Source organism: Leucoraja erinacea, chromosome 28 (assembly GCF_028641065.1).
Source record: "Leucoraja erinacea ecotype New England chromosome 28, Leri_hhj_1, whole genome shotgun sequence".
In the NCBI taxonomy this organism is placed as follows: domain Eukaryota; kingdom Metazoa; phylum Chordata; class Chondrichthyes; order Rajiformes; family Rajidae; genus Leucoraja; species Leucoraja erinaceus.
In genome coordinates this window covers 3,655,804-3,670,097 of record NC_073404.1, presented here as the reverse complement: position 1 = coordinate 3,670,097, position 14,294 = coordinate 3,655,804, and the positions used below count along the sequence as shown (strand labels likewise).

General features: G+C 46.0%; 1 protein-coding gene across 1 annotated transcript in view; it reads right to left on the bottom strand.

The window, feature by feature from the left end:
• vps53 (VPS53 subunit of GARP complex) overlaps window positions 1-14,294 on the bottom strand; it is a 338,695-nt gene that overhangs the window by 17,577 nt on the left and 306,824 nt on the right. The window contains exon 20 of the mRNA XM_055657535.1: window positions 12,741-12,878. Within this exon, the coding sequence (XP_055513510.1) occupies window positions 12,741-12,878 (138 nt within the window). The remainder of the gene's footprint in view (window positions 1-12,740; window positions 12,879-14,294) is intronic.

The window sequence follows — 14,294 nt, the reverse complement described above, 5'->3', positions numbered from 1 at the left end:
AGAGAACAGCCACAAGGCACTATGCGTTTTGGGATTTTTAAATTTGGATCTTAGTTTATTTTGATTTTTTTTAAAGTGTGGTACTTTAATTGTTTAACATACTTGAAGAATAATGATTTGAATAGCCCTTGGTGGTAAAAATCTTGAATTCATTCTTGCCTGTAAAACCAATTAAGTAGCTGATGAGAGATTGGGAAGTGTTGGTATTCACAAAGATGCAAGAGTTCATGGACATGAACTATAGAGTTAACTAACATGCGCACACACACACACGCACGCACGCACACACATACGCGCACACACACTCGCGCACACACAGCGCACACACACACACACGCACACACACGCACGCACACACACGCACGCACGCACGCACGCACGCACGCACGCGCACACACACGCGCACACACACACACACACACACACACACACACACACACACACACAAACACACACACACACAAACACACACATACACGCACATATACACACACACACACACACACACACACAATTAGGAAGGCAAACCATGTGTTAGTCTTTAATACAAGAGGATTTGAGTCCAAGGTTATAGACCTTTGCTCCAACTATATGGGGCCCTGGTGAGACTGCACCTGGAATATCCCATACAGGTGTGCTGCCCTTACCTATGGAAGGATTTACAGCAAAGGTTCACCAGGTTGATTCTTGGGTTGGCAGCTTTATTGCATGAGAAGACATTCTGTGCTTTTAGCTTTATGAGAATGAGAGGTGAATTCACAGGAATGTGCAAAGTTGGAGATGAAGTGTGCAAGTGAGAGAGAGAAGGTGGGGGGGGGGGAGACAGAGAGAGAGAGAGAGAGAGATGCAGTGTCAGTGAGAGAGAGAGGGAGTGTGAGAGTGACGGTATTTCAGCGAAAGAGAGAGGAAGAAAGAGAGAAAATAGTGAGTGATCGAGAGGGAGGGCATGTTAATGGGGAATTTGGGGGGGAGGGCACTAGTAAATGGGGATTTAGGGAAGGGCACTAGTAAATGGGGATTTAGGGGAGGGCACTAGTAAATGGGGATTTAGGGGAGGGCACTGGTAAATGGGGATTTAGGGGAGGGCACTGGTAAATGGGGATTTAGGGGAGGGCACCAGTAAATGGGGAATTAGGGGCTAGAATCTTTCTATTTCCAAAGAACTATTTCTAATCTGGGGGCATTGCAGATTAATAAAGACTGCGCTAAAGAGAACGCACAAACTCCGTACAGACCGCATCCGTAGTCAGGATTGAACCCGGGGCTGGCGCTGTGAGCCAGCAACTCTACCGCTGCTGAGCCATCCCAAATCTTCTAAATCTACTAATTCCTACTAAATCTTTCCCTTCTCTCCGCAAGTTGTTTTGGTTTTTGATTCCCCGAGCCTAGGTAAAAGACTCCGTGCAGTGAAACTGGTGTGTGTGTAGCAAGGAACTGCAGATGCTGGTTTATTGATTATAGATGATATAAATAACCTGGTGGCATGCACTAAAACGCTTTATAATGAAACAAATATGTAACTTGAATCAACGTGTTGAATTTTGCTACAGAGTGTCAGCTCTTCGCAAGAATGTTAGTGTTTATGCCCATGAACTGGAAGTTAATATGTACGCACAGCGTAGGAAGAAGGCAAGCCATGTGTTAGTATTTACTGCGAGGGGATTTAAGTCCAAGGTTAAAGACAGCTTGCTCCAACTACATGGGGCCCTGGTGAGTGCAGGTGTGCTGCCGTTACCTACGGAAGGATTTACTTATCACAGAGAGAAGGCAGCAAAGGTTCACAAGCAAAGGGTTGGCAGGTTTATTGCAGGAGGGTCAGGTTAAGCACATCAAGTCCGCTCTCTTAACTTTAAGAGTCTGAGAGATGATTTCACAGGAATGTACAAAGTTGCTTGGGTATTTGCAGGGATGACGATTCCACTGGCTGAGATGCCTAAGTCTCAATATAAAACTAGAAACAAGTGCTGGATTAACTCAGCAGAACAGGCATCATTTCTGGAGAACACGGACAGATGAGGTTTTGGGTTGAGACCCTTCTTCAGACTCCGTTCTCAGTCTGAGTTCTGACTCAAAACGTTCGAACCCAAACTGCTATTCATGTTCTCCAGAGATGGTGCCTGACCCACTGAGTTACTCCAGCATTTTGTGTCTTTTTTTTTTTTGTAAACCAGCATCTGCAGTTCCTTATGTCTCAAAATAGTTTGTCCATTCAGCATAGAGGCGAGAAGACATTTATTTTTCTGAATCTCTGTCGTTTTCCGCCCGACCTCAATCACTCACTATATTCGAGTATATTCAAGAGTGAGCGTGTTGGATTCTTGCAAATTAGGGGAAGAACGGGAGCTGGTTCAAGACGTGTTACTGAAGAATAAGATATTGTTGACTGGAAGAGCAGTCACAAGGATGTGAACGTCTACTGTTTACAGTCGTACAGCACACAAACAGTCCCTTTGGCCCATCACATCCATGCCAACCATTTTGCCTATCCACACTAATCCCATTTGCCCACCTTAATCACACTGAATGGCGGTGCTGGCTCGAAGGGCCGAATGGCCTACTCCTGCACCTATTGTCTATTGTTAAATTCATAACTTATTTAATTCTTATACTTCTGAATGTTTGAAACATTCAGTAATTCAGAAGTATTTAGATGTTTGGGCTGGGGTAGTGGGTGGTGTCTAGGTTACGGTGCCCGCCTGGTAGACCCGAAGGCTCGGTGGAGGGTGGTACCGGGAGGTAGCCGGTAGAGATGTCGGGCGCAAGGAGCATGGGCCGGTAGGACGGTGAGCCGATGTAATGACTCCAGCGCCTTCAAGGTCGGTTGCAGGAGGTGCCCCTGGGACACAAAGATGGCCGGGCGGGGAGAGGAGAGGAGCGGGACGTCGGTTCGTAGTTCGATCTGGTCGAAGGTGCTGGAGGGAGGCCCTGTAGGAGCCTGGGGCTCGCCTGGATCAGGAACCGCTCCAGTAGACCGAGCGCACGGCGGAGTTGACTTTAGCGGCAGCCATATGTGTAAATACGCAAAATGAATGTCACTGTGCAGTTGCTTATGTGACATCAGTCTGAAGAAGGTTCTTGACCAGAAACGTCACCCATTCCTTCTCTCTAGTGATGCTGCTTGTCCCGCTGAGTTACTCCAGCATTTTGTGTCTACCTTTACTCATGTGATATATAGAGCACATTGAACCATTGGGATCTGCAGCGTCTGAATGAATGTAGCGGAGAAAAGCAGGAGTTTAAGCAGGGAATGCCGAGTCAGCTGATCAGGGCAGGTAGGATCTGTGGGGAGAGAAATAAAATGGCCCGGTGGGGCAACGGTAGAGTCGCTGCTTTACAGCGCCAGCGACTGGGTTCAATCCTGGCTACGGGTGCTGTCTGTACGGAGTTTGTACGTTCTCTCTGTGACCGAGTGGGTTTTCTCTGGCTGTTCCAGTTTCCTCCCACACTCCAAAGACTAACAGGTTTATAGGTTGATTGGCTTTGTTAAAAATGTTAAATTGTCCATAGTGCACGATAGCGCTACTGTGTGGGGTGATCGCTGGTCGGCGTGGACTCGAGGGGCCGAAGGGCCACTTTCCGTGCTGGATCTCTAAAGTGTAAAATAAACAATGTTTTGGCTTTTGTCCTGTCATCAGTTCTTGTGAAAAGTCACTCTCTGCAGATACTGCTTGATCTGATTCCCAACCATCCCCATTGGTTTTCACGTTGCCAGCTTCAGCTTTGCTGCGCCTAACCAACAGCAGATGCTGTTTTACACAGAGGGATGCAATGGCTCATTAAACCAACAAAATGCAAGTTATCTATTAACAGATACGCATCGATCGACGAAAGTGTGAACTTAAGCCATAAAGCAATAAAATATTGTCAACATTATTCTTAGCCTGGTTTATCTTGCTCTAAGGTGCACTCGTAGGAAGATTTGTGAAACCTTAGTGAAAGGATGGTGCATCTGTGGAATTCATTGCCACAGACAGCTGTGGAGGCCAGGTCAATGGATATTTTTAAGGCGGAGATTGTCAGATTCTTGATTAGTGCGGGTGTCAAGGGTTATGGGGGGAGAATGCAGGAGAATGGGGTTGAGAGGGGAAAGATAGACCAGCCGTGATTGAATGGTGGAGTAGACCTGGCCTAATTCTACTTCTAACTTATGAAAGGCTGTCTAAATCTATAGAGCACGGTGATGCAGAGGAAGAGTTGCTGCCTCACAGCGCTAGAGACCCAGGTTCGATCCTGACTCCAGGTGCTGTCTGTACAGAGTTTGTACGTTCCCCCCGTGACCTGCGTGGGTTTTCTTCGGGAGCTCCGGTTTCCTCCCACACTTCAAAGACGTATAGGTTTATAGGTTAGTTGGCTTGGTAAAATGGTGAATTGGTCCTAGTGTTTGTAGGATAATGTGAGTGTGCGGGGATCGCTGGTCGGTGGGGACTCAGTGGGCCGGTACAGCTTGTTTCTGTGCTGTATCTCTATACTAAACTAAAACATTATGTGCAATTTTGGACAATCTACCTTTAAAGATACTGTAACGTATTTGTAAAAGCCCAGAGGAAATGAGAGACTGTGAAACGAGATTCTATGGAAGGGAATGGGGCTGCTCGACTTGGTTTGGGGAGAGCAACTTGGTTTGAAAGGGGCAAATTAACTCCCCAGTGCCTATTTGGTACTGTAATTAGTGGTCTAAATTTCAGCATTAAACATTAATGGAAACAAAGTATTTTAGCTTTTAAACTGCTGACAGGCATGTTTAATATGAATATAGGATGGGACCATACCTCAAATTGAACTATCAAAAATTGCTGAAAAACAGTATTTTATCTGTCCCAGTACACTTACCATTATGGGACAGGGTCTCGTTACAATTAACATTCTGTTGATCATCCTCTTTAAATGGAAAAGATACAACTTACTGAAGATTATAAAGGCAACTGCATACTTTATACTTCCAGATGCACCGTGGAAACGGGCCATTGGGCCTACTGGATCCACGCCAACCAGCAATCACCCCGTACACAAACCTGAACACCAGGAACAATTTATAAATGCTGATTAACCTATAAAGCTGCATGTCTTTGGACTGTGGGAGGAAACTGGAGCATTCAGAGAAAACCCATGTGGCCACAGGGAGAACGTCCAAACTCTGTACAGACGGCACCCGTAGCCTGGATTCAACCCTGGTCCCTGGCGCTGTAAGGCAGCAACTCCACTGCTGCTCCACTGCGCTCTCCACATTTACGCATGTACATGTAAATTAAACACTATGAAGCATTTTCTTTTGATAACAAAATGTACAATTGGCTTTAAATGGAGGTTATATTGCTAGATCAATTACGTTTTAAGTTTTATCTGTGGTTATTCAGGAGGTGATCAATTGACTCAAACATACTTTTATTTACATACTTTTGAAATCACTATTGTTGGACGAATTACGGGTCATGATGAGTCAGATTACAGGAGGGAGATCAGGCGATCGTCTGACTGAAATGATACCAGAACAACAACCACAACAACAACAAAGTCAGTAAAACCAAGGAAATGATTGCTGACTTGAGAAGAGGAAGGCCAACTATCTCCATCGATGGGTCGGTGGTGGTGAGAGTCAACAATTTAAAGTTGCTGGGCGGGTAGATCTCGGAACATCTGTCCTGGGCCCAGCACATTGAGGCAAATATAAAGAAAGCCCATCAAGGTCTCTTAGAATATTGAGGGCATTCGGTATGTGGACAAGTACTCCCCTGAACCTCTACAGCTGTATGGAAGAGAGTATGTTAGCTGGTTGCATCGTGGCCTGGTTTGGCAACTCAAACGAGGGAGATTGTAAAATGCGATGGACACCGCCTCATACTGACCTCACCACCATCAAAGGGTTCTACAGGAGGCACTGACTCAAAAAGACATGGAGATACTTTGTGTGTTTTTTTTAGTAAACCAGCGTCTGCAGTTCCTTGTGTCTACTACATTCCTCTGCGGTTATTAGGTGTGGACTAGTGTTCACTTTGCACAATTTTAGACGGGCTCATGTTTCACAGAAGAGTTAAGAGAAAGAGGTTAGACACAAAGTGCTGGAGTAACTCAGCGCGTCAGGCAGCATCTCTGGAGAAAAAGGATGGGTGACATTTCGGGTCAGGACCCTTCCTCAGGCTGAATGTAGAGGGGAGGGAACTAGAGGTAAGAAGAGGCCAGAACAAAGCAGGGCCGGCAACAGATGACCAAGGAGGGGTGGAGCCCACAATGGCCCATTGTTGGCTGGGGAAGAGGTGATAATGAAAGGGATACAAGGATGTGAACAGTGGAACTAGAAGGACGACTAGGGTGGTGATTGAGGGGGAGAGGGACTGCAGGTGTTACTTGAAATTAGAGAAATCAATGTTCACACCACTGCGTTGTAAGCTACCCAAGCGGAAAATTAGGGGCTATTTCTATATTTGCGTGTGGCCAAATTCTGACAGTGAAGGAGGTCCAGGACAGACATGTCAGTGTGGAAATGGGAAGGGGAGTTAAAATGTTTGGACACCCAGAGATCACCTAGTCCAAGGCGGACTGAGCGTAAGTGTTCAGTGAAATGATCGCCCAGTCTCTGGTCTCTGCAATATAATTATAGACACTGAGAGAGGCATGGGCAAAGGTTGCTACAGTTAATCAGATTAGTTGTAGACACACACCATGGTGGCGCAGCAATAGAGTTACTGCCTCACAGCGCCAGAGACCTGGGTTCAATCCCGACTACGAATGCTTGTCTGTACAAAGTTTGTACGTTCTCCCCTTGACCTGTATGGGATTTTCTCACACTCCAAAGATGTACAGCTTTGTAGGCTATTTGGCTTGGTATACTTGTAAACTGTCCCTAGTGTGGGTAGGGTAGTGTAAGTGGTCGGTGGGGACTCGGTGGGCCGAAGGGCCTGTTTCAGGGCTGCCAACTTTCACGCCCTGGAGCAAACTCTCACGACCTCACGCTGATCAGATATTTCTCACGCTCAGTGGTGAGGAATTTTGTGATCAACGAAAATGTAAAAACTCGGATAAACTGCATGGTCCGCGGGTGTTGGAGAGCCGGGGCTGCGGGAGGGATGGGAGAGGGGGGGGGGAGTGAGAGAGGGGTGAGAGGGAAGAAAGAGGGATGGAGAGGGAGGAGAGGGTAGGAGAGAAGGGGAAGAGAGAAGGGGAAGAGAGAGGGGTGGTAAAAGAGAGAGGGAGAAGGGAAGGGGGGGGAAAGAGAGAAACGGGGAAAGAGAGAGATGGGGGGGAAAGAAAAAGAGATAGAGACAGAGGAGAAAAGAGGGGGGAGAGAGGGCAAGGGGAAGAGTGAGGTAGGAGGGAGAAATGGGGAAGAGAGGAGAGAGGGGGGGAGAGAGAGAGAGGGGGGGTGAGAGGAGAGAGAGAGAGAGAGGGGAGAGAGAGAGGTGAGAGTGTGTGGAGAGAGAGAGGGGGAGATAGAGATTCAAGGAGAAAGAGGTTGGGGGGAAGCGAGGGGGAGAGAGAGGAGAGAGAGGGGGAGAGAGAGAAAGAGAGGGGAGAGAGAGAGAGGAGGGGAGAGAGAGTTAGGGGAAAGAGAGTGGGAGAGGGGAGAGAGAGAGAGAAAGAGAGAGAGGGGGGAGAGTGAGAGGACAGGGGGAAAAGAGAGGGGAGAGAGAAAGAGAGGGGAGATGAGGGGGGTAGCGAGAGAAAGCGAGAGAGAGAGAGAAGGTAGATAGAGAGGGAGAGAGGGGGTGAGAGGAGAGACAGAGAGGGAGAGAGAGAGAGAGAGAGAGGGGAAAGAGAGGGGAGGGGAGAGATAGAGAGGGGGGTTTGAGCGGAGAGAGAGTGGAAGAGAGAGGGGGGAGAGAGAGAGAGTCTCTGTGTCGAATTCGCCCAGGTGACAGGCATGGATCAGGCTGAGGTTCGGTGCATCCTGGAGGACAACCAGTGGCTGCTGGAAGTAAGTACCAAGCACTGGGTAGATACGGTGGAAGATAGTGGACTTCAAATGGGGGTGGTTGGAGAAAGCATCCTGCTTGCCTGCTAGATTTTCACTTACTGTAACTGCAGGAAAAATGTTCCCGATGTTGGGGGCGTTCAGAACCATGGGTCACAGTTTAAGAATAAAGGGGGGGGGGCAGTTAGGACTGAGATGAGAACAAACTTTCTTCATGTAGAGAGTTGTGAATCTGTGGAATTCTCTGCCACAGAAGGCAGTGCAGGCCAATTCACTGGATGTTTTCAAGAGAGAGTTACATTTAGTTCTTGGGGCTAACGACATCAAGGGATATGGGGAAAAAACAGGAAAGAGGTACTGATTTTAGATGAATAGCCATGATCATATTGAATGGCAGTGCTGGCTCAAAGGGCCGAATGGCCTATTCCTGCACCTATTTTCTATGTTTCTATGCTTGAGTATATGGCAATAAAACTCGATCACTTGATTTTGAAGCATTCATGCATGGTGGAGGTATAATGTAGTCATAGAGTGATACAGTGTGAAAACAGGCCCTTCGGTGCAACTTGCCCACACCCGCCAACATGTCCCAGCTACGCCACCTGCTTTTGGTCCATACCTCCAAACCTGTCCTATCCATGTATCAGTCTAACTTTTTCTTAAATGTTGGGATGGTCCCTGCCTCAACTACCTCCTCTGGCAGCTTGTTCCATACACCCATCACCCTTTGTGTGGATAAAGTTACCCCTTAAAAAGTTACCTCTTAAAAATACTTCATACAAAAAACATTGAAATCATACTTCTACAGTGCACTAAAACATGATTTTAATACATCAAATTTCAAAAAGTTCCTACCCTGGGAGGGGGGACACCCTTCTTCCACACCCTCTCCCCACTCGGTTGCTCCACTCCCTCACTGGGTACCCCCAAGGCCAGTGATCAGTGATCGCACATCCTCCCCCCTTTCAAAAACGCTCCAATCCCAATTTAAAGCATATATATTGCATTCAAGTGTAAGTTATAAGACTCACTACAGTATGCACCATATTGCACAATTTCAAGCTGAAAAATGCAAATGTCCCGTACCCCCCCCCCCCCCCCCGGTCACGATGCCCCCTCGGGCTTGGTCTCTCGCAAATTTCTCACTCCCAATTCTCACCCAATGTTGGCAGCCCTGCTGTTTCAGCGCTGTATTTCTAAACTAAACTAAGATGGCCGGTGTTATGCAGCGGAAATACATGAAGTGGATGATTCAGCAGGTGGAGGAGCATTAATGTTTGCTGAACATTCAATCATTGTTTTGGAAGATTTGTCCGGTTGTTCATTCCTAGCCTACAGTAGTTCTTCCTTGCCACTTTCCCCAGAGAGCAGTGAGCTTGGAAAGCAGCGCAATAGAATAACTTGCTTCTTGTTCATCCAGTCGAATGCCTAATGCGTTGATCTTTGCCAGGGTGTTTGGATTGCCAACATTCAGAGCTGACAGAGTACATACCTTTGGCTAGCTATAAAATCTAAACAAAGTTAAACCATAAAGCTCACTGTGAACTATTATGGAAAATTCAGGAACATTACGTTGGCATTATTGATCCGTTGGTGGAGTGCATTGTGTCATTAGTTTAGTTTAGTTTACTATAGAGATACAGCGCGGAAACAGGCCCTTCGGCCCATTGAGTCCGCACCGACCAACGACCTCCGCACACAAACACTATCCTACACACACAAGGGACAATTTTACATTGATACCAAGCCAATTAACCTATAAACCTGTACGTCTTTGGAGGGTGGGAGGAAGCCAGAAGATATCGGGAAAACCCACGCAGGTCACAGGGTGAATGTACAAGCTCCGTACATACAAACACCCCTGGTCAGGATCGAACCAGAGTCTCTGGCCTTTAAGGCAGTACCGCTGCACCACTTCGTTTAGAGATACTGGGTGGAAACAGGCCCTCCGGCCCACTGTGCTACATATAAAACAGAGAGGGATTATTATTGAGACACAAGGAACTGCAGACGCTGATTTACCAAACAAAGACACAAAGTGCTCGAGTATATCGGCGGGTCAGACAGCATCTCCGGACATGGTGCCTGACTCACTGAGTTACGCCAGCATTCTGTGTCCATCTCTGGAGAACTTGGATAGGTGATGTTTCAAGTAAGGTCCCTTCTTCAGAGCAAGCCAGGGATAGTGGTGGGTGGAAAAACGGCAAGAGAGGTGAGGGCAGGGGACAGCCAGGCAAGTGATAGGTGGATAGAGGTGAGGGCAGGACACAGGTGAGGGAGATGGTTGGGTCAGAGATGTAAATACAAATAGTGTGAGATAAGAGGTGCGAATTGTGAAGCCAGAGGAAGGAATGTAGGTGGAAGGGGATGGGTGGGGCATTGGGAAGGGGGAAATGGGTGCAAATCAAGGTGGGGAACAGGGGAAGAGAGGGGATGAAAAACAATGTGGGGGGGGGTGAAGGGGAGGATTTGTTTGTAGGTTAGATAATTATTAATTAGAATTAGTAGGAGTAGATAATTGTATATTAATGCGTTGGACGAGGGGTATTTAAGGATTTGTGGCCAAGTTTGAGGATGATACGAAAACAGGTGCAGGGAGCAGGTAGTGTTGAGAAAGCAGGGCCTCTGCAGAAGTACTTGGACCAGTTGGGAGAGTGGGCGGAGAAGTGGCAGATGGAATATAGTGTAGCAAAGTTTGGTCATGCATTTTGGTAGGTAGGAATAATGGCATCGTTTATTTTCTAAATGGGGATAGAATTCAGGAATCGGAGGTGCAAAGGGACTTGGGAATGCTGGTGCAGGATTCCCAAAAAGCTAATCAGTAGTAAAGAAAGCAAAAGCAATGTTAGCATTTATTTCGAGAGGGCTTGCATACAAAAACAGGGATGTAATGCTGAGGCTCCATAAAGCGCCGTATTTGGAATATTGTGAGCAATTTTTGGAACCATATCTGAGGAAGGATCTGGAGAGGGTCCGGAGGAGGTTTACGAGAATGATCCCAGGAATGAGTAGGTTAACATATGATGAGTGTTTGTCGCCACTGGGCTTGTACTCACTGGAGTTTAGAAAAATTAAGTGGGGCCTCATTGAAACATACAGAATAGTGAAAGGCTTGGATAGAGTGGATGTGGAGAGGATGTTTCCACCAGTGGGAGGGTCTAGGATTAGAGGGCACAGCCTCAAAATTAAAGGATGTTCTTTTAGGAAGGAGATGAGGAGGAATTTCTTTAGTCAGAGGCGGGTGAATCTGTGGAATTCTTTGCCACAGAAGGCTGTGGAGGCCAAGTCAATGGATATATTTAAGGCAGAGATAGATAGATTCTTGATTAGTACAGGTGTCAGAGATATGGGGAGAAGTCAGGAGAATGGGGTTATGAGGGAGAGATAGATCAGCCATGATTGAATGGCGGAGTAGACTTGATGGGCCGAATGATCTTATGATCTTATTATTTGTGTAGGAAGGAATTGCAGATGCTGGTTTACACCGAAGATAGATACTAAATCCTGTAGTAACTCAATGGGCCAGGCAGCCTCCCTGGAGAAAAGGAATAGGTGACATATCGAGGCGTGACCATTCTTCAGACTCTTTGATGATCATTTGTAATCATCTTCTTGGTCTGGGCATAGCGGTACAGTTGCTGTCTTACAGCTCCAGAAGACCTGGGTTCAATCGTGACAACGGGTGCGTGTCCGTACATTGTCCCCGTGACCTGTGTGGGTTTCCTCCCACACTACAAAGACGTACAGGGTTGTAGATTAATTGGTTTAGTGTAAATGTAAATTGTCCATTTTGTGTGTGGGATAGTGTTATACTGCAGGGATCACTGGTCGGTGTAGACTTGGTGGGCCGGAGGGCCTGTTTCCAGACTGTATCTCTGAACTAAACAAAAACAGAGGTTGGACCATGTCTTCTTAAAGTAGACAGATGTGATTTTTCAGCAAATCTCACCAATGTTCAGATGATGATTCAGAATTTCATTTGCAGCTGGGAATGTTACCCAAAGTCTGTGATGAGGTTACATAACCACGTAGTTGCTCTACTCAACAGCCAAATATCTGTAGCCTCCCTGGTATTTTGTTGGTTCACATGCTTGATCAATGGTGTTTTATCATTAATGTTTTATTATTATTAATGTTTAGTGTTTTCTGAGTCAATCTTAACTCTCACTGTATGTCATGTTGTTACTTGTGGGCAAAGCACCAAGGCAAATTCCTTGTATGTGAATACTTGGCCAATAAACTTACTTACTTACTTATCATTGCCCTCAGAGATCCAGTGTCTTAGGCAATGAGATACATTCGTTAAATCCAGCATTTGCCATCCCAACTCATAATAGGTTAGCCACATTCCATCATGCATGCTTGGTACGCCTTGGCTGAAAGCTCATGTGATAGGAGCAGAATCAGGCCATTTGGCCCATCAAGTCTACTCCACCATTCACCCATGGCTGATCTATCTTTCCCTCCGGACCCCATTTTCCTGCCTTTCCCCCATAACCCCTGACACCCGTACTAATCAAGAATATGTCATTCTCTGCCTTAAAAATATCCATTGACTTGGTCTCCACAGCCGTCTGTGGCAATTAATTTCACAGATTCACCACCCTCTCACTAACAAAACTCCTCATCTCCTTTCTAAAGGTACGCCATTTTATTCTGAGGCTGTGGCATCTGGTCATAGATGCTCCCAGCAGTGGAAACATCCTCTCCACATCCACTCTATCCAGCCCTTTCACTATTCAGTAAGTTTCAATAAGGTCCCCCCTCATCCTTCTAAACTCCAGCGAGTACGGGCCCAGTGCCGTCAAACGCTCATCATATATGAAGTTCTTACCTTCAGAATCATCTCTGCACGAGTCATGCCTTTGACAACAATCTTGGTATAGCTCGCCGGAGCCTTGCGTACCACTTGTGAACCAATGGAAGGAAGATCCAGCAGAACGGTTTTGAGGGAGTGAGTGTCCAGTAGTAGCTGAAAAATAAATATTAATATCACTGATGATATATTTGCAATGTTAGTTTGGTGTATTGAGGCATGGAGTCATTCATACACGGAAAAGGCTCTTCAGCCCAGCTCATCAATACTGATCAAGCAGCCCCATCTAAGCTCGTTCCAGTTGCCAACATTTGGCCTATATCCCTCTAAACTAGGACTTCGTTCCTTAGAGCGCAGAAGGATGAAGGGTGATCTTGTAGAGGTGTATAAGATCATGAGAGGGATAGGGTAAATGCACGGAGTCTTTTAACCAGAGTAGGGAAATCAAGAACCGGAGCAAATAGGTTTAAGGCGAGGGAGGGGGAAAAGATTATAAGGCAATTTTTTTACATAAAGGGGTAAATGGAACGAGCTGCAGAAGGAGACAGTTGAGGCAGGTATGTGGTTAGGACAGGTTTAGAGGGATATGGGTCAAACGCAGACAGGTGGGACTAGTGTAAATGGGGCATGTTGGTCAGTCTGGGTCAGTTGGGCTGAAGGGCCTGTTTGCACGCTGTATGACTCTATAAACCTTTCCTATCCATGTACCCCGTCCAAGTGTTGTTATTGTATCCTGCCTCAACTACCTCCCGTGGCAGTTTGTTCCATAACCTACATGCTCCATCTACAGTAGTCCCATCTACAGTAGTCCCATCTGCCTGCATCATATATCCCTCTAAACCTATCCAATCCATTTATCCTGTATCCAATACAGATTCCAAATGTTTTTTTTTTAATATTGTGATGATGCCTGCCTCAACTATTTGCCACATGTACCAAGGAATTCATTTTTGTGTCTATCCTGAGAATTGAGTTGTTGAGGCAATTGTTTCAGCGTCTTTAATCAGGCGTTGAAAAACTGAACCTAATTCAAGAAAAAATTTAAAAAGTGCTTTTTGCAGTTGGGGAGGGAAGGTTAAGGTTATTAAGGGAGTACAGGAGTGAATAGTGTTCAGTGTTGCCCTACGACATACTCATTCAAATACTTTGTATAAAACTATGACAGACAAATATTTCTGCAACTATTCTATGATAGACTGCACATATTAAAGAGCTCCAACCCCAAGTAATGTATTGAAATTGTAACCTCGACGCTCAATAATCAATAGCCGCCTCAGTCTTCTGCACAAGGCTAACATTCATTCATTATAACACTAACCTAGGGTTCCCAAGAGGGAATATTGGCCAACACAGCCAGCTTCTGTTGTGATGTTGGATCTACTAGATTGGACTAAGGCCAACAGCATCAATCGCTAATGCCGTCCTTTTAGGTCTGTTGACTTGAAAGGTATTATTTAAGCTTTTTTTCACAGGAGAACCAAAGCCAAACTAAAATATTCAGTAAATTGACAATTCTTTATAGGATTACGCCGGGGGAACATATTCATCTTTATTGTTTGGACGTTCTGTACT